The sequence below is a fragment of the Salvia splendens genome, chromosome 3 (genome assembly GCF_004379255.2).
Source record: "Salvia splendens isolate huo1 chromosome 3, SspV2, whole genome shotgun sequence".
Classification (NCBI taxonomy): domain Eukaryota; kingdom Viridiplantae; phylum Streptophyta; class Magnoliopsida; order Lamiales; family Lamiaceae; genus Salvia; species Salvia splendens.
The window spans coordinates 3,545,198-3,571,245 of NC_056034.1; the positions used below are offsets into that span (position 1 = coordinate 3,545,198).

At 37.8% G+C, this 26,048-nt stretch overlaps 3 protein-coding genes and 1 pseudogene across 7 annotated transcripts; 2 read left to right on the forward strand and 2 right to left on the reverse strand.

The window, feature by feature from the left end:
• Positions 1-76: 76 nt before the first annotated feature.
• On the reverse strand, positions 77-4,550 carry LOC121794419 (transcription factor MTB3-like). Of its 2 annotated transcripts, XM_042192572.1 has the most exons (4): positions 2,318-4,550; positions 1,718-1,838; positions 1,017-1,235; positions 77-371 (listed from the first exon to the last, which is right to left on the reverse strand). In XM_042192572.1, the coding sequence occupies exon 1, from the start codon at positions 3,805-3,807 to the stop codon at positions 2,326-2,328; it is 1,482 nt and encodes a 493-aa protein (XP_042048506.1). In that variant the 5' UTR covers positions 3,808-4,550; the 3' UTR covers positions 77-371; positions 1,017-1,235; positions 1,718-1,838; positions 2,318-2,325. The 2 variants fall into 2 exon arrangements, with proteins under 2 accessions (XP_042048506.1, XP_042048505.1); XM_042192571.1 differs by lacking the exon at positions 77-371 and having other exon boundaries at positions 740-1,235.
• Positions 4,551-4,803: 253 nt separating this feature from the next.
• LOC121794418 lies at positions 4,804-8,223 on the forward strand (annotated as a pseudogene).
• A 1,300-nt stretch (positions 8,224-9,523) lies between these two features.
• On the forward strand, positions 9,524-12,481 carry LOC121794422 (PHD finger protein ING2-like). 4 transcript variants are annotated; one of them, XM_042192580.1, is made up of 9 exons: positions 9,524-9,684; positions 9,872-9,971; positions 10,075-10,146; positions 10,265-10,455; positions 10,741-10,804; positions 11,295-11,551; positions 11,634-11,672; positions 11,748-11,840; positions 12,319-12,481. In XM_042192580.1, exons 2-9 carry the CDS (start codon positions 9,926-9,928, stop codon positions 12,319-12,321), a joined length of 765 nt encoding a protein of 254 aa, XP_042048514.1. In that variant the 5' UTR covers positions 9,524-9,684; positions 9,872-9,925; the 3' UTR covers positions 12,322-12,481. The 4 variants fall into 4 exon arrangements, with proteins under 4 accessions (XP_042048514.1, XP_042048511.1, XP_042048512.1 ...); XM_042192577.1 differs by lacking the exon at positions 12,319-12,481 and having other exon boundaries at positions 11,748-12,092; XM_042192579.1 differs by lacking the exon at positions 12,319-12,481 and having other exon boundaries at positions 9,545-9,684; positions 9,852-9,971; positions 11,748-12,092.
• Positions 12,482-12,859: 378 nt separating this feature from the next.
• Positions 12,860-14,156, reverse strand: LOC121794421 (histone H1-like). The gene is made up of 2 exons (XM_042192576.1): positions 13,857-14,156; positions 12,860-13,743 (listed from the first exon to the last, which is right to left on the reverse strand). The coding sequence occupies exons 1-2, from the start codon at positions 14,058-14,060 to the stop codon at positions 13,060-13,062; spliced, it is 888 nt and encodes a 295-aa protein (XP_042048510.1). The 5' UTR covers positions 14,061-14,156; the 3' UTR covers positions 12,860-13,059.
• Positions 14,157-26,048: the final 11,892 nt, after the last annotated feature.

The window sequence follows — 26,048 nt, forward strand, 5'->3', positions numbered from 1 at the left end:
TGTGTGTTGACACTGGCATAAACACAAAATTTCATTTAAAACTGTAAATTGCCTGTAGGTGTTTACACATCCAATGAACTAACAAGTACAATCTCAAAATAAACTATGTTAATTTTAACGAAATATATGTGAGGTCGTCCAACAAGGTGATCGATCAGACAATTTCACTGAAACTGAGCTGCAATGAGTATTCGGTTTACCAATCACTAAAGGCACATTCTGGTTTTTTTCCCACAAACTTTGAGTGTATGACCAATATCTTATCATCGAATAATCCGATCGACTTAGCATCCAGCCTCGTGGTCCAGCTAATCGTCCTCCAATGCATCATCTGGTACACCTATTCGTCTCCGAGCAATTCCTGTTGCCAACTTCAAATTCAAATCAAACGTCTCAGCTTGTCAAGAAATTTGATGCTCAATGCTCATAATGTGGAAATATTTAACAAGTCAATATTTCTTAAATAATTTTAACTCATATCGAAAATTAAGATATTTTATTCATTCAATTCACTTGCGAGTAGATTGCAATGAAAGAGAGAAACACTTTGAACTTTTTTTTAAAAAATAAATAATTGATGTATACATCAAACTTATTAATGGTTTATAGTAGCAGTTAAATATTACTAAGTACTATAATATTATCTTATTTTTCCCCCTAAATGTATGACCCTTTCAATTTCTCAGTTTCTTTGCAAATCCTGGTAGTCAATAGTCTACTTTTGCACTTTCAACCAAGAAAAATTGAAATCACGCATGATCATCATTTACTTCCATACATTATATATACACACACAATCTCAAACCTCAACATTCACCATTTTACTGTTATTTGCAACATTGTTTAATCTGAAACCAAAAATTATTAAAACTTTGCTGCTTTCAGGAACAAGATGATGTCCAAAAAAAGCAATCTTGGTGACTATAGTACTAGTAGCATTTATCACCATAAAACCATATGAAGCCACTCGAGTTCTCAATGAAGAAGAAGAGCAATGGCTGAGGAGGGGCCAATACCTCCTACAGCCGTTGTTGCAGCATCGTTCTATTCCACCACCGGGCCCAAACCCCTGCTCATGGGTCCCCAGCAAGGGAAGGACATGCACTACCAGCATCGGCCAGCGCAGCCGGGCAACAGCATATCCTCCCCCCCCTCCTCCAAAGCAAAGTTTTGAGTTCGGTATTGCTGCTAAGAGGATATAAATTCAACTGCGAACAGCACTCAGCAATCAAAATCTGCAATTGACAAGAAATACAGTTTCACAAATCACATGTTTTTAGCAAAATGGCTTTAAGATTCTTTCTTTTCTTTCTTGCTTTCAATCCGTATTTGTTTGGTTCAAGAACCAATTATTTCCTCTGTTTGATTCTTTTCCATATATAGGTTGTGATTTAGGTGTGCATTTGGCATGTTGTAACAGATTATAGGAAATTAAATAATGAGAGATGATAAATGAACATTTCTCAGCAATATGTTTGCCTAGAGTTGAAAGGGCTTAATTTGTATGAAACCTTTGATTTTTAATTCTTCTCTTATCATCAAACATATGACTATCTATTTTAACTAAGTAAATTAGTCCTGTTACTCCTGTAGAAATTGAAATTGCATGAACACAAAAAATCGTTATCTCCAATGAAATTCCATTATCTACCTTCGTGATGTAGTAGATAATCCAAACAACAGATGGCATTCTAAAGTACTTGGACAAAAAACGTACCTCACTGAATGCAAGACTCACAACAAAACAGATTGATCGCTACTGTGAAAAACTTCCCAGCCAGAAGCTCATCACCAACCTCCATTGCCAAAAGAATTCTGAAGGCCGTGCCATACAAAGTCTGCAAAATCAAAAAAATTGACTTTTATGGATAAAGACTGCTTAATTGGACTCAAAACTCATTCTATTTCTCAAGTTGTCCACTTGCTATCTTTAAGCTTTTACTCAGCAAAACACTCTGTTTTCCAAGCCAGAAATGGCAAAGATTGGAAGCCATATCTCGATAAACCTCCAACAACACATGGATGAGGCATAGCATCATGTACTACAACTTAACTGATTCATCTGCACATTCAGCAATCAATTCTTGCAAATTTTGTAACTACATATACATGTCTAGACACAAATATAGACACAGAACAAGATTTCCAAGAAAGAGCTTGTTGCATAACAGAACACAAGAGAGAGAAAAAGTGAGTCAAGGGTCATGATTTAATGATAAATATGGATATGCATTAACTGAGCACAATTACAAATAGGAAGTTCTACACAATTAAAATAAGATTATCAAAACTACATCAATACACAAACAATGTTTACATTGAAAATCAATTTAAGAGGGCAGCAGCCAACTTATCCTTCAAGTGTTGAGCAGCACCATCCTGAGTGTGTATGGAGAACGTGTGGATGACTTCACCATGCTCAGTTAAGGAAATGGTGGATTCTTGTGTCGAAACTTGATGCTCTTTCAATTCCTTTATAACCCCAGATACAGGGTGAGAGTCCAGAGGGCAACTTACGCGGACAACTGCATCTTCATGCCTTTCTTGAAACTCAATATCTTGTATAGTGCAGTGATACTCATTTCCATTCAAAATCCCCTTTTCTGTTTCCATTATCCTTATCTTCGTCTGAAGATCTGCAATATAGGCAATTGCATCACCGAGCAGAGATGCTTTGTCCATCTTGGAGATATTTGGAACTACTGCTCTCAATGCATAAAAACGTTGATTGAGCTTCTCACGTCTCTGCCTTTCTGCTTCCACATGATTCAATGGTTCTTCCCTACCATTTGCTGGCTTCCTACCCCGTTTTCTGGGCTTTCGCTCATCAGAGATGAGAAATGAATCATCCCTAGCTTGCTCAGTGTTAGAAATAATGGATTGTGACAATAGTTTCACATCACTATCATCATTTCTGTGCCCATTTGATGAGTTTCCGTACATTTGAGCACCACCTAGTAGTGTCTGCAAATCATATGATTCCACAGAATAGACAGAATCATCTTCCACCTTCGGAGAGAAGCTAATACTAATTGGTCCTGATCCTGACCTCCCAACACTCAGTTCCTGACCAAAAATCTTTGGAGCAGCTTTTGCCTGTGCGGCTAAACTCGGTTTCACAACTATAGATTTTGCTGATTGAATAACACTCCTATCCTCAGGTATAGAACTCCTGGAGCCAATCTCCACCACCCCGGACTTTGTTGGAACAAACACCACTGTCTCCAAACAAGCCAACTTTGCCAAATATGACCTCGACTCATAACGTTCTAAACAGCTTTTCGCATCAGAAACCCAAATAGACCGACCAGAGTTGAATGACTGAGAGGGAATGGAAGGTTTATCAAAGGGAAAGGCAAGATACATCGATGTGAGATAGAACATCTCCACATCCGAAACCTTTTCCAACTTAGCAGCAACATTGTCTTCCTCTGATCCCCCCAAGCAAGCATGAATCTTGTGCAGCACCCATCTTCTACCATCTCCATCCACTGATTTCTCATTCTTGGAGACATTACCATCCTCGCCCTCACCTTCCTTTGGCTCCCTACAATGACCGTCGCCCCATATCAAGGCAGACCTACCAGACTTAGATTTAGAAACATGCCAATATATTGCATATGTCCAATCTGATCCCTCAACAATCTTGACCAGTGCTTGCTGCACCCCTAGATCCCCACAGGATGGAGAAAATTCCAACAGCACGTTGTTCGAGGCCAACCAAGCAAGATATTCAGCTGCTTCATTGCCCACTACCCTTTCCACCACAGCCTTATCCTCATCCTTCAACCAAAACTTACTCCCCATCTCAAAAAAAAGGACACAAAAATCACAAGCCTAAAAGGATTGAATAGCAAAATCTCCACCAAAAAGTTGGGCAAAAAAACAATAGCTCAAACCCCAATTCTCTGAACTAAATTTAGATATCAAGAGCTACAGAAACCACACATACCTGAAATCTTACATAAACCCGGTTCAATTTAATGAATTCCGTGAGTTAGCCCGAGGCTAAAGCAAGAATTACTTTTTAGGGAACCCCACATCCGAAGTAATTAAAACCCTATTATTTGGGGAAGAAAAGGATAAAGAATAAAGTTTTACCCCACCCCACCAAATAAAAAATGCACAAGAAAAACCTAGGAATTAGGGAATTCTGGATGCTCACTGAATGAAGAATGTTGAACAAGCACACTATCTTTATGAACAAGCATACAATATGAGATGAATCTGAAAGCCCAAAAGTGATACCTCGTATATAGACTCTGTGTATGTGTGTGTGTGTGTGTGTGTGTGAAAGAGAGAAATTAGATATGTTGGGAGTAAGGAATCCAAGAAAGCGCCAAAGTGAGCGGAGAGGGTAAATATCTGGATTTGATGGAGATGAGAGTCGCAAAGATTGAAAGTAGAAGAAGGTTCATGAATCTGTACAAGCGCTCGTGTATCGCATGACACCCGACTCCCAACCTCATCTCAATGCTTCAAATCATCTCTACTTCACGCGCTAATGCCGTTGTTCTACGTTGATTCACTCCACTTGCCCTGTCACCCTTTTCTTTCAATTATATATATGCACATGCCAAATAGTCCCAAAAATATGTCACTTGTCACATGAATAATTCATTGAGTTTGCTTACATTTGCATTTTCCAATTTTTTAGATTTTTCGGAAAATATCCCTGTCACCCTTGTAATAACTTTGGATAGAGTCTACATTTATGATGGTCTAAATTTTGGGATTTCCTAGTGTTAGTGTATGGTACATCTAATTTAGGGTAGTTTGAAAAAATAAATTGATTCGAGTATAAAAGGATGAAATAATAAGGAAAGGGGTAATCCCGGTAGCATCAAAAAATAGGGAAGCCGTAAAGGGGCAAGGTTGACCTAAATACCCTCTCTCTAATCCTTCGCCTTTTCCACATCTCCGAATCCCCTTCGCCTCTGCTGCTGCCCCTCAAAATTTTCTCAGCTCCCTTTGCCCTCCAATTTTTCAGGTATTTTCAATTCTCTCCCTCGTCTTTTCTCTCTACATGTAAACCAAATCTATATTCTCGCGCCAAAATAATTTGTTGTTTTAATGTATGCAAGTCAGTGGTTTAATTTCAGGGTTTTTGTGGTCGCTGAATTTTGCTCGCTGCGTGTTGTACCCAAATAATTAATCTTGCTAATCTCTTTATTATTTTCTTGCTTTCTTCGATGCTCCTCTCAATTAGTTCTGTTTGATTAGGGATTCGGGCTTTATGGATGTTGCTTTTCCTTTAGTTTATGCCGGAATTTGATGTGAATGTATAACTTTCTTGTGTTTGTTTGGGTTCATTTTTTTGGCTGGCAGTTTCTTTAAGGTCTTGTTTGCCAAATTGTATGTTTTGTATGTGATTTAGTCGTTAAAACTTTCAAAAGAAGAGACTTAATACTATCACTTACTCATTGTGTGGTTAATAAGCATATTATCGTTATTGTTTGCATAATGTTTCCACGGATATTAAATGTAATGATTATGTCTTTGTGTTATTTGTTTTACAATCCAATGCCTGAGCAAAATGGAGCAAAATAACTGTTGTTTTTATAGGATGAGCTGCTGATATGATGACATTTGTGTATTCGACAATATGCCCTAGTTGTAAATTGTGTTTAATTATTTATAGCCCCATATGTTAAAAGGTTTGGAAGGCTTTCAAGAATATGAACTGTGCTAGCTTTGTGTTATAACCAGCGGTGAATCAGGATCCTGTAACTGGACAATGAGATATGACGCCAGTTCAGAACTTACACTTTGGTGTTGGGCGTAGTCATAACTTGGAAACTGAACATAGTAGTCCCTTAGGAACGTTGGCCGAGAACCATGACCATGATCTCGACTTGAGGTCAGTAGATGGTGGTGATATAGGTATGGGACAGGAAGATATTGGTCATGGTTATTTTTTGGCTCCAGTGATCAACCAACACATGGCTCTTTCACACAGTGAAGATGGAGAATATGATCATGAGTATGGTGAAGGTAGCGAGTATGACTGTATGAGAATAAGTATGATCCGCTTGATCAGATAGTGTTACATGCTGTTCAGTATAGAGACGGGACTTAGTCAGGAAGAGAGTGGCGCAGACAACCATGATAGGCGACTGACTGCTACATCAAGTGTCGATGAATTGCATTTTTCTGAGGATAATGAATTGGCTGTGTTGGAGAACTGCGAGATTGATGAAAACTTTGAGGTTATGCATCAGAGCACTGAATTGGTTGTTGTCTCTTCTCCACTTCATTCCATTATGCAGCCTCAAGTTCTAACCACTTCTCCTATTGTTCAATCTCGAACTTTGTCTCCTTTACCTACACATGAATTTATTGTGGGGCAAGAGTTTTCTGATGTGAAGAGCTGCCGCAGGGCATTGAGGGACATGGCAATTGTCCTCCATTTTGAGATTCAAACTGTGAAGTCCGACAAGAGTCGTTTTACTGCCAAATGTGCTAGTGAGGGATGCCCATGGCGAGTCCATGCTTCTAAGCTCCCTGGTGTTCCTACCTTCACAATTAGAACAATTTATTCTGAGCATAATTGTGGTGGAATAGCTCATCTTGGTCATCAGCAAGCATCAGTTGAGTGGGTTGCTAATTCTGTGGAAGAACGACTTAGGGAGAACCCGCATTACAAGTCAAAAGAAATATTGGAGGACATTCATCGTGCTCATGGTATAACTCTGTCATACAAACAAGCATGGAGAGGGAGGGAGAGGTTCACGACGTCTCTTCGTGGTTCATTTGAAGATGACTATCGCCTTTTGCCACAATATTGCAACCCAGATAAGACGGACCAATCCGGGGAGTATGGCATCAGTTTGTGTCAACCCAACAGATAATAGTTTCCAGCGCCTGTTTATTTCATATGGAGCATCGATATATGGATTTCTTAATGCTTGCTGGCCACTTATTGGTCTTGATAGGACTGTTCTAAAGAACAAATACCTTGGAACTCTGCTCTTTGCTACAAGTTTTGATGGAGATGGGGGACTCTTCCCCTTAGCATTCAGTGTTTTTGATGAAGAGAACGATGAATCTTAGTTGTGGTTTCTTTCTGAGCTGCACAAACTTCTCGATACCAATACTGAGAACATGCCGATGCTTACAATTTTGTCTGATCGACAAAAGTGCATTGTTGATGCTGTGGAATTGAACTTCCCAACTGCTTTCCATGGCTTCTGCAAGCTTCATCTCAGTGGGAGCTTTCGGAAGGAGTTCAACGACAGCCTTCTTAGTGAACTTCTCTGGAAACAGCAAATGCTCTCACAGTCGGGGAATTTGACTCCAAAATCCTTGAGATGGAAGAGATGTCCCAAGATGCTGCATTTTAGGTGCAGAAAGTTCCACCTCAATTATGGGCCGATTCATATTTCGAAGGATCGCGTTTAGGCAATCTGACAGCCAACATCATCGAATCACGGAATTCTTGGATTCTCGAAGCTTCGGGTCTGCCAATAGTTCAGATGGTGGAGTGCATCCGACGGCAGCTAATGACGTGGTTCAACGAGCGTCGTGAAGCCAGCATGCAGTGGTCATCAACACTGGTTCCTTCTGCTGAAAGGCAAGTCTCTGATGCTCTTGACTGTGCGCGGAGCTATCAAGTTCTCCGCGCAAATGAGGCCCAGTTCGAAGTCATATCCCATCAAGGAACCAGCATTGTGGATATTAGGAGCAGATGCTACTCCTGCCGAGGGTGGGAGGTTTATGGCCTTCCGTGCTCTCATGCCGTAGCAGCCCTTCTCTCGTGCAGGCAGAATGTGCACCATTTCAGTGAAAGCTGTTTCACTGTGGCTAGTTTCTGCAAGGCATACTCTCAGACAATACCCGATAGAACACTTTGGCATGAGTTGTCTGGAGGTCAGCAAGGTGAAGTTTCCGCTGAAGACGTGGTTGTGAACCCTCCAAAGTCACTGCGGCCGCCTGCGCAGTCTAGGAAGAGACGAGCGCCCACCGGAGAGTGCTCTCAATCAAAGCGCGTCGTGCATTGTAGCCGATGTTATCAGACTGGGCATTTTAGAACCACTTGTGCAGCACCTATATAGAGTGGTCGTCTCCAGAATTATGTCATTTTTTCCCTGCACAAAACTAAACCGTGCTCCCTTCCATGCTAGGAACAATCCCTGAGCATTTCTTTTGGCATGTTTTGTATGTGGTTTTGTCTTAGATGGGATTAGGCTAGCTAATCAGTTGCAGTTAAATTTGTTTAGTATATTTAGTGGTTTGCCAATGCTTAGGACATCCACAATGGGACGGATGTCCCGGCGGACATTCCGACAGACATCCCAAAAACACCTCTTGCCACGTCATAAGAACATCCCACTGTACTGCCATGTCATAAGGACATTTCACTACACAATGACGGACATCCCCAAGGATATCCCCAAAAAACAATAAAAAATCGGGACGTCCGTCGTGTCAACGCAATGGCGGACGTCTCAACGGACGTCCCGGAAAGCCGCGGAACTCCGGTGTCCGCGGCGGACGTTTGTATCCGTATGCATGCTGTCTAATGGCGGACGTCCGGCACGCCAGTCCGACGTCTGCCGGGACATCCGCCATTGTGGATGATGCTCTTAGGTTGTTAAAGAATGTTGTCTTGCAATCGCATGACAAAATTGTTTCATATCTATTGTTATTTTAAGTGTGAGTACACCTATTTAGGGGTAAACAGTAAACACTAGTATGCAGCCTATAGCACGGCCAGGTGAGCCGCGGCGACGCGGAAGGTCAAATTTTAGAATTTTTTTTCAATTTTTTTTAAATCTTTATCTACTATAAAATATTTATTCCCAAATTATTTTTTTATTCTATTTCATTCTATTTATTTTTATCCATTTAGTTTTATTCCAATCCAATTAAAATATAATAGCAATTGATAAAATAATGTGATTTGTGGCTGTGGTTTGTCCACTATTGAGCTGTATAAATTTTTATGACTCTAGACAAATTTTCCTAGCCGTGGACAACTTTTTGTGGCTATGCCTTATAGGCATGTATGTATTATTGTAGATACTCTAAATGATAGGGCCCCTATCTCGCTTAAGAATTTTGTCATGATTCAAAAATACTCACCCTTCGTCTAAATTATGTATCTCTTAGATTTATTACTAAAAAAATGTACTACTACATAACAAAATTCTAATAAATGTTTCATAAAAAATGATATTGGTACTTGCATCGTATTGTAGTATTACCTATCTATTTTGTTCTACTACCAATCAATGATATTATAATGTGTGTACCTATGCAAATTCAAATTGCAGATGGACAAATATCAAAATAACAACAATACAAGTCTTAGTTAATAATAATAATAATAAATGGAGTAATACACTTTGAAGGTTTAGAAAAATAAACATAGCAACTACGCAACTTTGAAAGAAGGGATCAACAAAATTTTTAATAATTCGATTATTATTTTATTACATTTTTAAAACCCATAGTTTGGTCAGCAAATTGTGCTTATGGAGAGTATTAATTTATTTGAATTTAATTTAATTACGTCATTTAAATCTGGGCAGAAAAAACAAAGTGTTTCCGAAACGCGGTTAGAATTCGTCCTTCCCCATTTTCCTAATTTTGCGCCCAAATTTGATTTCTCTTGAAAAAAAACCCTAATTCCAAAATCGTGCTACGCCAAGGAACCCTTCATTCAATCCTGTTGCTACCAAGGTAGAAATATTTCATCAGCGTTTTCCGTTTCTCGAATTCTCTCTTCTCGTTATATTTGGGAAATTAGCAAATTCATCGTTATCTGAGAGCTTTTTCATGCGACTAGTTTAATTGATCAAATAAATTCATTTCGGTGATTACGGAATATTTCCGATTCGACGTATCAGCTTCCCTCCTGTATTTTCAGTGCCCTGCCTCATTTGAACCCTAGAGCGATCCGTTTAATCGAGCAAGCAGAAGGATGGCGATTGCCAGAACTGGTGTTTTTGTAGACGACTATTTGGAGTGTGAGATGTTCTTAACACAACTTCTTATACACTCATATATATAAAAAATTGTAATGAAAGAAAAGGTTATAACTGTGTCATTGTTTGTTGTTTGTGTGCACAGATTCTAGCACACTGCCGGCGGAGCTTCAGAGGCTTCTCAATACCATTCGAGAACTGGATGAACGTTCACAAGGTTCCGTTATGCTATTTTTATTCTTTGGCGGAAATGCAACGGATCTTCATGTTATGCTATGCTAAGCTCAGAAGTTTAATTAATTTCTTCTGTTCTCTGTGTAAATGTTTGTGTACAGCCATGATAAACCATACAAGGCAGCAAACAAAGTATTGTTTGGGTTTGGCATCTCAAGGGGGTTCCTTCTCCACGAAGATGGAGGACGATGAGTTATCTGAAAAGCTGCGAAAAGAAATTGAAGCAAACCAGGACAATGCCTTTCGCCTCTGCACTGAGAAGGTTCTACTTGCCAGACAAGCTCACGACCTTGTAAGTCGGTGACATGGATGCTTATGTGTTGGAACTTTGCAAGGTTTCCTTGTTATTGCATCATCCATGGTAGAAATCTTTTTTTTGGGGGAAAAAGAGCATGTTTGCGCTTCATTGTCGATAAAGAGCATGTTCTTCAAGTAGATACTTTTAGATTATTTTTTGTCTTGATCTATGTTTCATGTTTGTTAGAAGCACTGACACTTCGGTTGATTAACAAGATACGCACGTCATTATCCTTAAATTCAGAGCTGATAATTTTCCTGCTTTGGGACCTTCCTTCAGATTGATAGTCACATAAAACGTCTTGATGAGGATTTGAATAACTTTGCAGAAGATCTCAAACAAGGTGCGGCTACTCGCTCATCTTAAAGTTTTTCTCATATAGTTGCAATGCGAGTAATAAAACTAGCAATACCTATATAACATATCTTACTTGACAAACATATTCTAGCTTTTAAGCCTCATTGCCTGTTGACCAGTCAACTTGGTTTTCCCGTACTAATTAATAAGTGTAGTTTTATCAGCGAGAATTATCAATATCTAAATTTCTAATAGATGCCAAAACATGTAAGGTAAGATATGCTGAAAATTAGATGATTCCTTTACCACAGCATGAAGGTGACACATGCCAACCCCATTGATCCAAAGCATAGATTTCCTATTCTGAAAGTGGTTAGGAAATGCATACCCCCCCCCTCCAAAAAATGCTACCTTCTTGAATGTGTGGAAAAGGCATTGTCTACATGGAAATGGTTTAGCTTTTGCACTGATGTGATTATTGTAGGGATGTTCTATGTCATTGGCATTAAGTCATTAACATTTATTGAGTTTTGCAGAAGGAAAAATAGCACAAGATGAGCCAGCTGTGCTTCCTCCATTACCTTTAGTCCCTAAAGGTGAAAAACGCAAGCCACCATATGGAACACCTCAATCGAAGAGGCTTGATTACAAGGAGAGAGATTGGGATAGGGAGCGTGACAGAGATTTTGAGCTTATGCCTCCTCCTGGAAGCCTCAAGAAAGACTTTGCTTCACCCGTTGAACTTGATCAACCCATTGATCCAAATGAACCTACTTACTGTGTCTGCCATCAGGTCAAAGCCTCTGTTATTTTTACACTCATTATCAATTTCTAGTGTTTATGCTGTTGAGGTTAATACTTCACCAAGTTTGCAGGTATCTTTTGGAGATATGATTGCATGTGACAATGAAAACGTAAGTCAATCATCCCTTTGTTTGATCAGTTTTTGTCGTTTAAAGAATGGTGTAAAGTATTTTTTTTTTGGACAGTGCCAAGGAGGTGAATGGTTTCATTATGCATGTGTTGGGCTTACTCCTGAGACTAGATTTAAGGGAAAGTGGTATTGCCCGACGTGCAGACAGGTACCACACCACTGAAGATGCATGTAAATTGCTCTACACTTTGACAAATTCAATCTACCTAAATAAGTAGCTGGGTACTAGTATATTATTATTGCCTCCCCAACTTTTGCAACGATTGTAATTGATTTTTTTTTACCGCACTGCACTGCACTGCACTGCGCTCCCTTCCTCCTTATTGCTATACTGTTATTATGTGTCTATCATTTGAAATCACAGCAGCCTCTTGTTTATCATCAAAGTATTTTGTTTTTATAATATTTTTAGTTCGAAATATAAAATCTTATGCTAAACCTAACAGAGTCGGTAGCTGTTTCATGCAAAACGATGGTACCTTGATTAATTAAGATCGCATCGCTGAGTGTTTTGTCAACTAACCAAATTAAACTACCAAGAATTTAAAAATTACTTCAAACTCGAGAAAAATCAAAAAGTCCACAATTTATTAGAAAGAGCTGAGGGAGCTTCTGCTGTGTTGCAGTGAGATTGAGATGCGAAGAATCAAGGAGAGTCAATTGATTAATGAGAGTTATAAAAAAAAAGCAGTATGAAGAGAAGGGAGGTTAGTTGCGGAATATTGCCAACATGTTTGAAGCAGACATTATATTCGGTCTTGTTCAACAAAGATACAGCAACTTATATTATTACACAGCTTCATCTCACTGCCAAATAGTATTCCAATGTTAGGATTTACTTGTGCTAGGATTGATTAATAATAATAATAATAATAATAATAATTCAGGCTAATCCGACATACTTTGATGGATTGATTGATTTCACATGTTCAACCATCTTATCCTTCAAATAAACATAGTGATTTTGTATTTTATGAATCTATCATTTAACTCAACATACCATTCGCAACAACAGAAGTTCACATACACAAAAATCAAGACGATTGATTCCTCCCCAATCCAAGTTTAGTGGTATATGAGTATATCCATTACCAATTCCTTAGAGAAATTTACAGAAAGGAAAAGATAAATGAATTAAAAACCATTGAACTCAGGAACTTGATAGGATTAAAGAAACACTCCAAGCTTTTGTGATTTAATTTGAGGAAAACAAGGTGTAATCCAAAACCTAAAAACAAAATTAAAGGAAAAAAAGAACACTTACTGTTATGGACGCTAAAAGCAACAATATATTGGTTGACGGATCCGTAATAAATGTACAACACTATCCCTACAAGCGAACGCTGATTCAAAAACCACCCTTCCGATCACTTTTTCCCTTTCTTCCCAACGGCTGCCTTCTTTGCCGGAGACTTGACGGTTTTCGCCTTCACGCTCTTGGCCGGAGCTTTCTTCACCGGCGTCGCCTTCTTCGCGGCAGGAGCCTTCTTAATAGCATCAATTGGCGCTGTCTTCCGCCCCGGATTCGTCCTCGTTGACGTTCTCGTTGCCTTAGCCGGCGGTTTCTTCGTAATTTCCGGCGCCTTCCTCTTCGTTGCGGCCTTCGCTTTCGCAGGAGCTGCTGCCTTTGGCTTCGCTGCGGGTTTAGCCTTCACAGCCGCTTTCGGCTTCGCTGCAACTGTTTTAGGCTTCGCTGCGGCGGATTTAGGCTTCGCAGCAGCAGTTTTAGGCTTCGGCTTGGGTTTGGCAGCAGCGACCTTCTCCTTGGAAGCGGCGGCTTTTGACTTCAGCTTCGAGGCAGTCGCCGGCTTCTTCTTAGTGGGCGCAGCAGCAGCAGCCGGAACCGGCTTTTGAGACCGCGCAGAGGGCAATTTAAACGAGTTTTTCACTTTAGCAAGCTTCTCGTTCGCCACGAGCTTCTTCAATTGAACGAGCAAAACCTTCCGGAAATTCGCCGGCAAATTCTTCTCCTTATCCTCAATGAACTTTGTGATCGCGTATTGGCTTGATCCCGTCCTATCCTTGAGGGTGACGATTGCGTCTTTAATCATCTGCATTCACATAAAACAAATCGAATCAATTAAGAACCCAATTCATCGATTACAAAATCAAACTATTCCAAAAAAATTATAATATTCATACGGAAATGGTTTAATTTAATTACCTCAAAGTAAGGAGGGTGAGAGGAATTACGGTTCCTCGGGGCAGGAACCTTCTTATTCGCCTCTTTCGGTGCAGAAACCTTCTTCAGCGTTGCGGATTTCTCCGGAGCTTTCTCATCGTTAGCTGTCTCCTCCGCGATGCCTGCGGCTGCAGTCACCTCCACCGCTGGCTCATTCGAGAGAATCGGCTCTTCTGTGGTAGCCATGGATAATTCGCAGCTGAAATTAGGGTTTGGATGTTGAGGAAATTTAGGGAAATGAGGGAATCTAGATCGAATTCTGTGTGTGTGGTATTAACGGAGAAAAATTGGGTGGATTTAAATAGTGAGAGTTGGATTTCATTTCATGAAGACGAAATCTGATTGGTTGGAAGCTGGTTCACACGGATTCAGAAATTTTGAATATGGACCGTAAGATGGATTTCAATCTACGGTCATCTCCCGCTTAAAGGATTGCGCATGGATGGCGTTGCTTGGCAAAGTTAATAGGTTTAATGGAATGGGATGTGTTTTTCAGCTACACTAATTTGGACAGAACTTGAGCTAGGTTTAATGGATTGGGATGGAAAGTGTTTCACTTTGTAGGGAATTTCATAAGCTTTCTAGTGCATGGTCATTTAGGGCGAGAAGATTATCGGTTAGGAAGATATCAAGTTTAGAAGTTATAGTGGTCGGGACATGTGTTTTCATGGATAGTGTTGTACTTCTTCAGCGTTGCGCGAAAATGCTCGGAATAAATTTTGTATTTTAACATTGAATACGTTGCTGGCTTAATGTTGGATTGTATTTGGCCCGTAATCATGAAAATTTAACAAGTTTTGATTGGAAAATTATCGATACAAAGTTAGTCGAAGTTGAACATATTTTTACTATTAGACTTGAAGCAATAATTTCGTATTTCTACCTATCAATTTTATTTTGAAGATTGTTATATTCATTAGCTTATTTTCTACTAGGGATTGTTGATTGTATCTAAACACACATTTGGCTTAGTTGCATATAGAAGGTATGGAGAAACACAAACAAAGAAAAATGGAATTCATTGTTTTTATTAGTACTACGTTGATTATTCCATAGGATTTCAAAGTCGTTGTTTGTTCATTGATTATGGTATGAAAAAAATGTCATTTTCTGTTAGTCAAGTAACGATATTATCATATTAGGAATTGAGAAAACTAGGATGAAAGTCATGAAACCATAACACTAAGATTACCACAAGCTAAATGTAAGTTGAGTCCAACTAAATGAAGACCATCACGTCCCAATTGAAATATTCAAAATTCATTGAATCCAATAAATTCATATGTTTATAGAACGTCCCAAAAAACCATTCACAATTCCATATATAGATTTATACATTTACCAAGCATAACTGAAATATATATAATGATTATAAAAATTTCAGTGGACAAAATTAGTGCAAGTCAACTGCCAAACGACACAATAATCTCTTAATTGGCAGTTTCACGTCTAAAAACGCCTAATTTCCTCTTGCTTGAAACTTATCGACGTATCAAATTGCAGAAAATCATCACTAATTTGATTAATAAATTTGTAGACTTGTAGTAACGTAAACAGATAACGCTGCAAGGATAATAATCTATACGAAATTCGATTCTTATTGAAACCGTTGATAAAAATCAGGAAATATAGTCTTTATAAAATCCCAAAGAAAAATTATTAGGCGTTCTCTCTAGCTTTCGTCATAAGGTTCCTAAAATAATTACCCTCTGATTAAATTGCAAGTCTTTCAAGATATATAGACTTGACCGGTTAATTCTTTTCAACGTGTATCAAGTTCATGTCTCGACTACTAGACTACTCCCATCCACAATCTTCACTCAACCTAACCCAACTTTTTCATAAAATATTTATTTCTCTATCATCCATACTTAATCTCCAACTTATATAAATGTTACCCTCGTTGATGACGTCAATACAACCTGATTATATACTTTTCACATCACATATTCTTAATATAAACTCCATCCATCCACCAATATAAGACCTAGGTTGATCGAACACGAGTTTTAAGAAATATAATTGAAAGTTAGTGAAAATGGTTAATGGATGGTAGTTTCTGCTTTTATATAATGAAACGTGACGAGATAAAGTTAGTAGAATTGTGTTCCATTACTAAAAGTATTAAAAAAATAAATGGGACATTTATTGATGAACAGATGAAAATGACAAAATGGGACGATTATTGATGGATGGATGGATGGATGGATGGAGTAAACAACTTTATAATTATTTTCAATATATTATATAAAAAATTAAATTAATTAAATTTAATTCAAATCATAATAAAAATTACTAAAATAAGATAAATGAAATACAATATAAAATTACATAAAATAGGAGATATGACTTACAATTAAGAAAATAAACAAATTAAGAGTAAAAGCATAAAGACAACATAACCAAATACTCCATTCGTCCGCGAATAGGAGTTCAGTTTTTCTATTTTAGTCCTTCCATGAATAGGAGTCTCGATTCACTTTTACCATAAATGGCAATAGGGTCTCATATTCCAGTAACTCATTCCACTCACATTTCATTTAAAACTAATACTCTCTCTGTCACAGATAATTTGTCCCATTTTTTCCATTTCGGCTCGTCCCACATAATTTGTCTCATTTCACTTTTTACTATTTTTGGTACTGGACCTCATATTCCACTAACTCATTTCTACTAACATTTTATTATAAAACTAATACGTAAAAGTAGGACCTACATTCCACTAACTTTTTCAAGTCACTTTTCATTACATTTCTTAAAACTCGTGCCCGGTCAAAGTGAGACGAATTATCCTGGACGGAGGGAGTACTATATAAAAGTTGGGACCTATATTCCACTAACTTTTTTCCACCAACTTTTCCTAACATTTCTTAAAACTCGTGTCACCAAGAAATGAGACTTCTAAGTCCTAATGACGGACCGAGGGAGTAAAGCTTACATGTTTAATTTTGATTGCCAATATTTTTACCATATTGCCACATATGCTCTATTAAGTCTTCGCGAAGAACAATATGAGATTCACTATTGCGAAGTTGATCTTTATGGTCATATAAGATGACAAACTCGCAATCCATTGAGTGGAGTAACTAAAAGTCTCAATATTTTCGAATTGTACACTTATAGTTGTATCCTAGTACAACTCAGCAGGATCGTAATAATTTTGATACATGCATCGTTCATCTTCTACTATCATATTGTGCATGATAATGCAAGTTATCATAAAAATCAAGTTCAGTTTTATTCTTATTGAAACCGTTGATAAAAAATCAGGAAATATAGTCTTTATAAAACCCCTAAGAAAAATTATTAGAGCATCTCCAATGGCGGACGTCCGGTCGGACATCCGCGACTGGCGACCGGGACGTCCGCCATTGTGGCGTGGCAAGTCGGATACGGACGTCCCGTAAGGACGTCGGATGTCCTCGGACGTGCGGGCGACGGGCGGGTGGACGTCCGCCATTGTGGCGTGGGTCGGACGTTCGGGTCGGACGTCCGGTATTTAATTTTTTTATTTAAACTCTATATATACGGCTCGTTGAACTTCATTTCATTAGAAGTGAGCCGAGAATGTATGACTATGTATTTTTTTTATTTTATTACTATGTAATTTTTTTTTCGAAGCATGTATGTTTTTTTAATGAAGTTGTTAATTTTTCCCGTTCGTATTCGTGTTGAAATTTTATTTCCGTAAACGTAAATTGCTTTATTTGTGAATTTGTGATTTTTTTTATTGCGGGAAGTCCTAGTGGGAAGGGCGATGGGAAGGGCGGATTGTGGAGGGGAAGTCCTAGTGACGTGGCAGTGGGATGAGAAGTCCTAGTGACGTGGCCGGAGGTGTTTTTGGGAAGTCCTAGTGGATGTCCGAGTGGGACATCCGGGCATTGGAGATGCTCTTAGGCGTTCTCTCTAGCTTTCGTCATAAGGTTCCTAAAATAATTACCCTCTGATTAAATTGCAAGTCTTTCAAGATATATAGACTTGACCGGTTAATTCTTTTCAACATGTATCAAGTTCATGTCTCGACTACTAGACGACTCCCATCCACAATCTTCACTCAACCTAACCCAACTTTTTCATAAAATATTTATTTCTCTATCATCCATACTTAATCTCCAACTTATATAAATATTACTCTCGTTGATGACCTCAATACAACTTGATAAAATATTTTTCACATCACATATTCTTAATATAAACTCCCTCCATCCACCATTACAAGACCTAGTTTGACCGAGCACGAGTTTTAAGAAATATAATTGAAAGTTAGTGAAAATGGTTAATGGAAGGTAGTTTCTGCTTTTATATAATGAAATGTGACGAGATAAAGTTAGTAGAATTTGTGGTCCTTTACTAAAAGTAGTAAAAAAATAAATGGGACATTTATTGATGAACGGATGAAAATGGTAAAATGGGATGATTATTGATGGATGGATGGAGTAAACAACTTTATAATTATTTTCAATATATTATATAAAAAAATTAAATAAATTAAATTTAATTCAAATCATAATAAAAATTACTAAAATAAGATAAATGAAATACAATATAAAATTACATAAAACAGGAGATATGACTTACAATAGAAAATAAACAAACTAAGACTAAAAACATAAAGACAGCGTAACCAAATAAAACTTACATGTTTAATTTTGATTGCCAAATTTTTACTGCATTGCCAATTTTTACCATATATGCTCTATTAAGTCTTCGCGAAGAACAATATGAGATTCACTGAAGTTATCTTTATGGTCATATAAGCAGACAAACTCGCAATCCATTGAGTAGAGTAAAAGGCTCAATATTTTCGAATTGTACTCTTATAGTTGTATCCTGGTACAACTCAGTAGGATTGTAATAATTTTGATATATGTAGCGTTCATCTTCTATTATCATATTGTGCATGATAATGCATATCATCATAATTTTACTCATCAAAATCTTATCCCATTCAAGACATGACCTTCAAAGAAATGCAAAACGAGCTTGTAGGACTCGAAATGCTTGTTCTACATCTTTTCTTAGATTCTTGGTGTTGAGCAAACAACTTGTGCTTTTGGGTCCGTAGAGAAGAGATTGACTTGCAAATGCAGCCCAAGAAGGGTTATACCATTTGTGAGTTAGTATGTCATATTACGTTGCCGACCATTCACTACGTAATTGACATATGGTGCTTGACCTTCTAAGATATCATCAAAACAGGAGACTGATGAAGTACGTTAATATCATTGCATAAACATGGAGTTCCAAAAAACGCATGTCATATCCATTGGTCGAATGATGCAACAACTTCCAAAATAAATCGTTGGCTTGCCACTTCTCCTTGTATATTGACCAACCCATGCGTTAGGAAATTTTTCATTCCCAGTGTATGCAATTTAGGCTACCAATTATGCCTGGAAAACCACGTTGTTCTACAACATAGAGAAGTCTGGCTAAGTCATGATTATCAAGCCTTTTGAAATATGTGTCATCAAAGCAGAAACTAACTCACTCTACAAAATGTACTAAGAGCTTCTCTTGTCACAATTGAACTCATTCGTAAATATTCATCAACAACATCGGAGGACATCTCATATGCCAGCACTCGCATATATAGCTCATGTACATTTCTGCAATGATGATAAACTTAATTTGTCTGCCAGTAACATCACGCCTATCCTGAAAATATTCATCTGTAGAAGAAATACAGATTTGTACATGTGAAATCGACGTTGAAAGACCTCTGGTCTGTATGTTGGGTTGGACCAAAGTAGTCGTTGATCTAACGATATGCACCAGTCTCATGTTCCTTATCACAATACCTTCTTATGCCAATCAAACTAGGATTGTTTAGGATCGTATTTTCGATGATTGTATCAATTTGATGATTTTGGTGAGAAACTCTTTCTTCCAATTAATCGAGTGTGGTAGTAAATTATTCATCAGAGCTTGGGTCTGATGAAAGTGAAGAGACATATTATCAAGTGGAGTGAACATATTGAGAAATTTGTGATACCTTGAGAAGGATTTAAGAGCTATTTATAAAACTATACATGCTATCTAGTCTATCAAATGCTTTTCACAGAGACACTTGCATGTGAGTGGGATGATCGAAACTTGTGCGTGTTAGTGACATAATAGAAAATAAAGTAGGATAATAGAGACATGTGCATGTTAATGAACAATATTGTGACAGAAATTCAATGCAATCAAATGCTTTCTGAAAATATAAAAGACACTTGCATCTGAATGGGATGGTAGAGACGTGTGCATGTTAGTTGTGTTGGTTTTCGGAGCGGATCTATTTAGTTTGATTGAAAGATTTACATCTATACATGCTTTTTCAGATTGTAAACATGTTTATTAGCATGTAAACATGCTTGTTAGCATATAATCACAAATAATACTGAATAGAGCTGTGATCAATGTCGAACCCTTCTTAAAAATAAAACTAAAGACCAAATGTCATCCACCCATTAATCACATCTAATGCTCATTAATAATTACTACAAATTATCTGATTTTTTATTAACAAAAGGTAATTTTGGAAGATTAACCAGTTACTTGCAATCTAGCTGAACACTGCGACGTGGAACCAAAGGGGCAAGGCGGATGAAAAACGGCAGAGAAACTTAATTGGCGGACGTGGAAGCTACCGGAAATTTGAGGGAGGATAAGAATTGCATCTATTGGCAAGGTATAATCCCAATTTCTCAAGGCCAATTCTAAATTAATTGGATTCATTAAATTTCTCTCGTGTTGGTTCCCAATTATTCATGCGAATTTGGTTGATCAACAACAGCATCTGACGCATCTTGTTCCTGCCTTTCGCTGCGAGATACTCAAGTTTATCACGTTGGAATCGTGCTTGGTCAAACGACTTTGACTAATAATAAATATTACAAGATATTTAATTTTGTAAAATTAAATGCAATAGCGACGATCTACGTTCCGAGTAGATGACCGTAGTATATTCATTTTCTCAAATCCGATTCCCGGTGAGTGAGAAATAATAAATTAAAGTTGGTCATAATAAAGCTAAAAATGAGCTATGAGAAAAACTAAGGGATTAATTAACTAAGTGTTAATTATCCCACATCGGGGATGATAAACTTCTTTGATGAAATATTTAATAAGATGAATTATTATGTGTAATAATTATCATGGAATAAGATGGGTGACAGAGCCCACACTCGCGCCGCCGCCCGCCCGCCCGCAAGCCGCGCACCTTGTGCCTTGTGCCTTGGGCTGCTCTTTAGAGCTGGTCGTTGAGCGTGGTTCAAGCCCCGCTTGTTCTTTTTAGACCACTTCAAACTCCACGATATCCCCAACGAACCCCGACTCATGGTGGTCCTGGTCCACGTCATGTCCCCGCTGGACCCCGACGCATAACGGGAGACAAAAGGTCCCCGCTTTGGGTTGGTCGTTGAGTGTGGTTCAAGCCCCGCTCGTTCTTTTTAGACCACCTCAAACTTCACGCTATCCCCAACGGACCCCGACTCATGGTGGTCCTGGTCCTAGAGATGCCCACCGGTTCTGGTTTCTGCGGTTCAAGTTTCGAACCGGAACCGTGGCGATTTCCTCGAACCGGAACCGTTGCAATTCGAACCGCGGTCCGGTTCAGGTTCAAGATTTTTCGAACCGGAACCGTCACTGAACCGCCGGTTCGGGCGCAGAAACCAAGGCGTCAGGGAGGGGGCCGAGGGGCAGCTTTTTATACGTTAAAACCGGCCGGTTCCGGCGGTTTTTGGACCGGAAACCGGCGGTTAACCGTGAAAACCGGCGGTTAACCGCCGGTTAGGTGGCTTTCGGTGACAGCGCGGGACACGAGGCGACATGCCGCAGCTTTTGGCTGACGGTTTGTTGACCGAACCGGCAGTTTTGTCGTCGAAACCAGCGGTTCCGGCGATTTTCCGCCAAAACCGCCGGTTTTCTGACAAATTCAAATTTTTTTTTTCGGATTTCAAATTCAAATTCTTCTATTTTCCCCTATTTTTATTTATATATACCCCCATCTATCATCATTTACATTCAACCCACTCTTATGTTAATAAGAGTTCTCTCTTCAATCTCTCAATTCTCTCTCTTTGTCTCCAATTCCTCATTTGTCCTATTGTTCTTCCATTTAATTACTCAAGTGCTATTTGTATATGTATTGTATCGTTGTCCGTTATAACTCAAATTCAATAAAATTGATATCATTTTCACCTTATTCGTCTTATTTCAATTTAAATTATCCATTGTCTTGTTCCAATTTATTGTATAAATCCAAATTTCAAATTAAAAAAAATCGAACCTGAACCGTGTAAATCGCTGAAAAACCGGCGGTTCCGAACCGGAACCGTGAAATAACCTCACGGTCTGGTTCCGGTTCCAAACCGGAACCGTCGGTTTTCAAACCGTGGGCAACACTACTTGGTCCACGTCATGTCCCCGCTGGACCCCGACGCATAACGGGAGACAAAAGGTCCCCGATAGACCCCGACGGTCCATGGTGTATCCCGTCGTGTAGCACCAGGTGCGTTGTGTCTCTCCAGCTCCCAATGGCTAGTGCACCCGTCAGTAACCCCCGGCGATTACAGTCAAACCATCATGGCACACATAATGGTTGTTGACTCCACCAATGCCCAATAGGTGAACTTGGCCTATAAATAGGCAGTCACTCCATGCATTGCACACGATTGAACCCACAACAAACTCATATCATTTGCATAGCTCTCTCCCTCTTTGCATAGTCTTCCCGTCGAAGTTCTGCCCCCGCCTTACTCCCGTTCGCCAGAGCTCTGCTGCTAGCGGTGCTGCTACTTCAAAGACGACACGTCAATCTGAGAGCACTACCGGGGCATATCTCGTCTTGCGGAAAGAGGACTCATCGACTCGGCTTACATCTTTAAGGCTTATTATTTCGAATTCTTCTTTGTAATTTCAATTCAGTTTATTTCCGTTAAATTTCTTCATTCTTCATTGGGTTGTATTACGCCCGGTTAGTGTATCTTTGTATAATAGTCGATCTAAAACGAACATATCTCTTGTATGTTAGTTTATCTTTTCCACGTTTGAGTATGTTTAGGAATATTTAATTTGTTAGTTTTATTTCAAGCTATAGTCTTTATTTAGTAGATCTATTTGTGTTTCTCAGTTTAAAGTGCTGAAATTTACTAGTCTTGCCACAATTGGTGTTTTTTCCGTTTAGTTATGGTATTATTTTGGGTCTCTCTGTTCTCAGAATTTATGTGGTAGTCTGTTGGTGACTTTGTTCTATTCACAGATTGTTACACAGTGGGCGAGCTGTGCAGCCGCATCCATGGCGGAAACTTTGACAGCTGTAATTCAAATCGGGGAGCAATGAAAACAAGAATCGGACATGTGTTGGAGCAGAGGAAGAGCAATTTTGAGTGTGTGTTGTGTGTTTATTAGGTGAATTGCTGAAAGTGTGAGTAGTTAAATCAACAAGTGGAGAAATATGTGGTGGAATCACAACCTGCCTACTTTTACTTTATTCAACTTCTACTGTTATTTAGATTTCTATAGTACTTCATTCAACTAGACTATTACTTCATTTAGTTACATTATTACTTCATTCACCTAGATTATTACTACTTCATTATTTAACTATCTATATTACTTCATTTGACTAGATCACTACTTCATTTTATTCTATTCTATTACTTCATTCAAATAGTTTTATCTCTTCATTCGACTAGGTTATTACTTTAAGGGATTCTTGAGCATATGAAGAAGAGTGATCACTACTTCATTCATATGTGCATTTACTTCATTCAACAAGTATACCACTTCATCACAATTGGATTTACTTCATTGAACTTCAATTGAGTTATTACTTCAGTCCATTACCTTATTAAATGAAGTTATAACTTCATCAACATTGACATACATCATAATAAATAATAAATACTTCATTTTGAAAACACTTCACATAGTCTATTCGCTTTAATTTTGTAAAAAGTTAAACAAATTCAAATTCAAAGTGGAATGAAGTAATAATCTACTGGAATGAAGTAATTAAATATTGGAATGAAGTAATAAATTTACTGGATGAAGTAATAAACTATAAATATAATTTGACAAAAATGACCCTCGGTTGAAGTAATTTGGCTACCTAATGAATGCAAAAATTTCCACTACATCATCTCATCTCATCCATTAAAAACTAGATCTAAGGGCCATAATTTGGTCTCTAGTTCGGTCTTTAAGACTGGATTTGTGAATAATTGGACTCATACTGAATATATGCAATTAAATACAATGTACCGCAAGAATTTAAGAGTTGAAATTTATTGCCTTCATCAGTAGATCTCAACCACAGATCTTCTGATTTGTTCCCTTTAATTCGAATTTGACCTTTGTGTGGGCAAAGCTCGTCAAATTCTCAAATGCGAGAGAAGAATTGGAAACATAAATCTCTAGGTCGAAGAAGCCTATAAATCGTTATTTTTCAATCTCTGTATGATTGCAGAGAACAAAAATAATGATTTAAATTAATTATGTCTTCTCATCTTATCCCTTTTATAATAAGTTAATAATTTGGGTCCGATCATAGATCTTAGGATGATTGGATTGGGCCACAATTCAGGCTTTCACTTATTAAATTAAAACTAATTTAATTCAAACCCAAACTTTAAATATTATTATCATCCACTATAGATATAATATTAAATGTCCGTTCAAACCGTAATTACGAGTATTCCGAGACTTCCTCTTTAATTAAATCATTTCCCGTTTTTAAGATCTAAATATCCATGAATTAATATCAAGTCTGCTATCTGACTTTTATTAATTAATTTCTTTTTCCAAGAGTGGTCTAGTTCAGAAACCTTGTTTATTATTCATGGAATAAATTCCAACCGGCCAGAATAATAAAACACTTTTCTAAACACCTCTTGAGAATATTATCAGACTGACCTTTCTCAGCACACGATTCATTGCAATAACAATACTAGCACCACTTAGACATTAACGATCACTACCCAATCTATCGGGATTATTGGGCAACGGAATACCCTCACCATTTGATAGGTCAAAGTACTTTTTAATTAATATCGTATGCTCAATGTTATGTGAACAATGATTAAGAAATGACAATCACCGAGACCTCGTCTTTCAGTAAATAGTCAAGAAAGACTTATCTCACAGTTTGTCCTTTCAGTGCTATACCACACCGACGTCGTTCAATTCCTTAGGTAAGGAAACTTTTGGACTGACGTCGCAACCTTTCACGATAGGCAGTCAAAGCCTATCTAGGTTGTGAAACAGTTTTTCCTTCTACAAGAACCGATAAGTTACTTATTGTGAACGTCGCTCACAACTCGTCTACTATGCAGAAGACTTAAACTCATTTTGCTTAAACTATGTACTCCCCCCATCCCAAAAAAGTTGAGTCACTTCTTTTTTTTCACTCGTTTTGAAAAAATCGTAATAAATAGTTAAAATGGATATATAATATAGTAAAACCAAGAATAATATAGATAAGACTCTTCTCTAACGTGGCTTCGCCGATGAATGTGAGTGAGTTGGTGGAATGTGTGATCCATTACCAAAAGTAGTAAAAAATGAATGCGATAAGTGTTGGCGGACGGATCAAAAAGAAAACTAACGACAAGCAATGATAGATGGAGGAAGTATATTTTTAAATAATATAGGAATATTTAATACAATTATCAATTTAACAATTTTATCTTTTTTGGGTAAATGAATATAAATTTAAGAACAGCACTACAAAGAATTCGAATCGAAGACCTTAAGCTTTAGACTTCTCTCCCACTTGGACAACTCAAACACACCACTTTACCTCTCGATACCATATTAGTGCGTGAACACCGAAAAGGCTATATCTATATCTTAGGCATCCAATTTTTCATCCAAAATTCTATATTTTGGTTTAAGTGTTGATATAGATTTATGATATTAGTATTATCGACGCCAATTTCCTTTTTTTCATCTGGTTTTAATTAATTGGTATTATTACTTTTGGTAATACACCTCAAATTTTTATTATAAAATTATGAGTCACCTATCATTAATTTTTTCCATCAATTTTGTACTATATTTTAAAAAATATTCGTGTTAAATTAAATGATGCCTATTAATGGAGAAAGGAAGGAATATATAATCAATATAAAGACGGAAATTGACACTAAAGTCAAAATATTATTACCCAAAATCCTACCCTCTCTT

Excerpts from the sequence above, each read along its gene's own strand:
- LOC121794419 (XM_042192572.1), bottom strand. The coding sequence starts at position 3,807 with ATGGGGAGTAAGTTTTGGTTGAAGGATGAGGATAAGGCTGTGGTGGAA.
- LOC121794422 (XM_042192577.1), top strand. The coding sequence starts at position 9,926 with ATGGCGATTGCCAGAACTGGTGTTTTTGTAGACGACTATTTGGAGT. Across the intron at positions 9,972-10,074 it reads TGTAGACGACTATTTGGAGT|ATTCTAGCACACTGCCGGCG; the intron begins GTGAGATGTTCT and ends TTGTGTGCACAG. Across the intron at positions 10,456-10,740 it reads CCAGACAAGCTCACGACCTT|ATTGATAGTCACATAAAACG; the intron begins GTAAGTCGGTGA and ends ACCTTCCTTCAG.
- LOC121794421 (XM_042192576.1), bottom strand. The coding sequence starts at position 14,060 with ATGGCTACCACAGAAGAGCCGATTCTCTCGAATGAGCCAGCGGTGGAG. Across the intron at positions 13,744-13,856 it reads CTCACCCTCCTTACTTTGAG|ATGATTAAAGACGCAATCGT; the intron begins GTAATTAAATTA and ends ATGTGAATGCAG.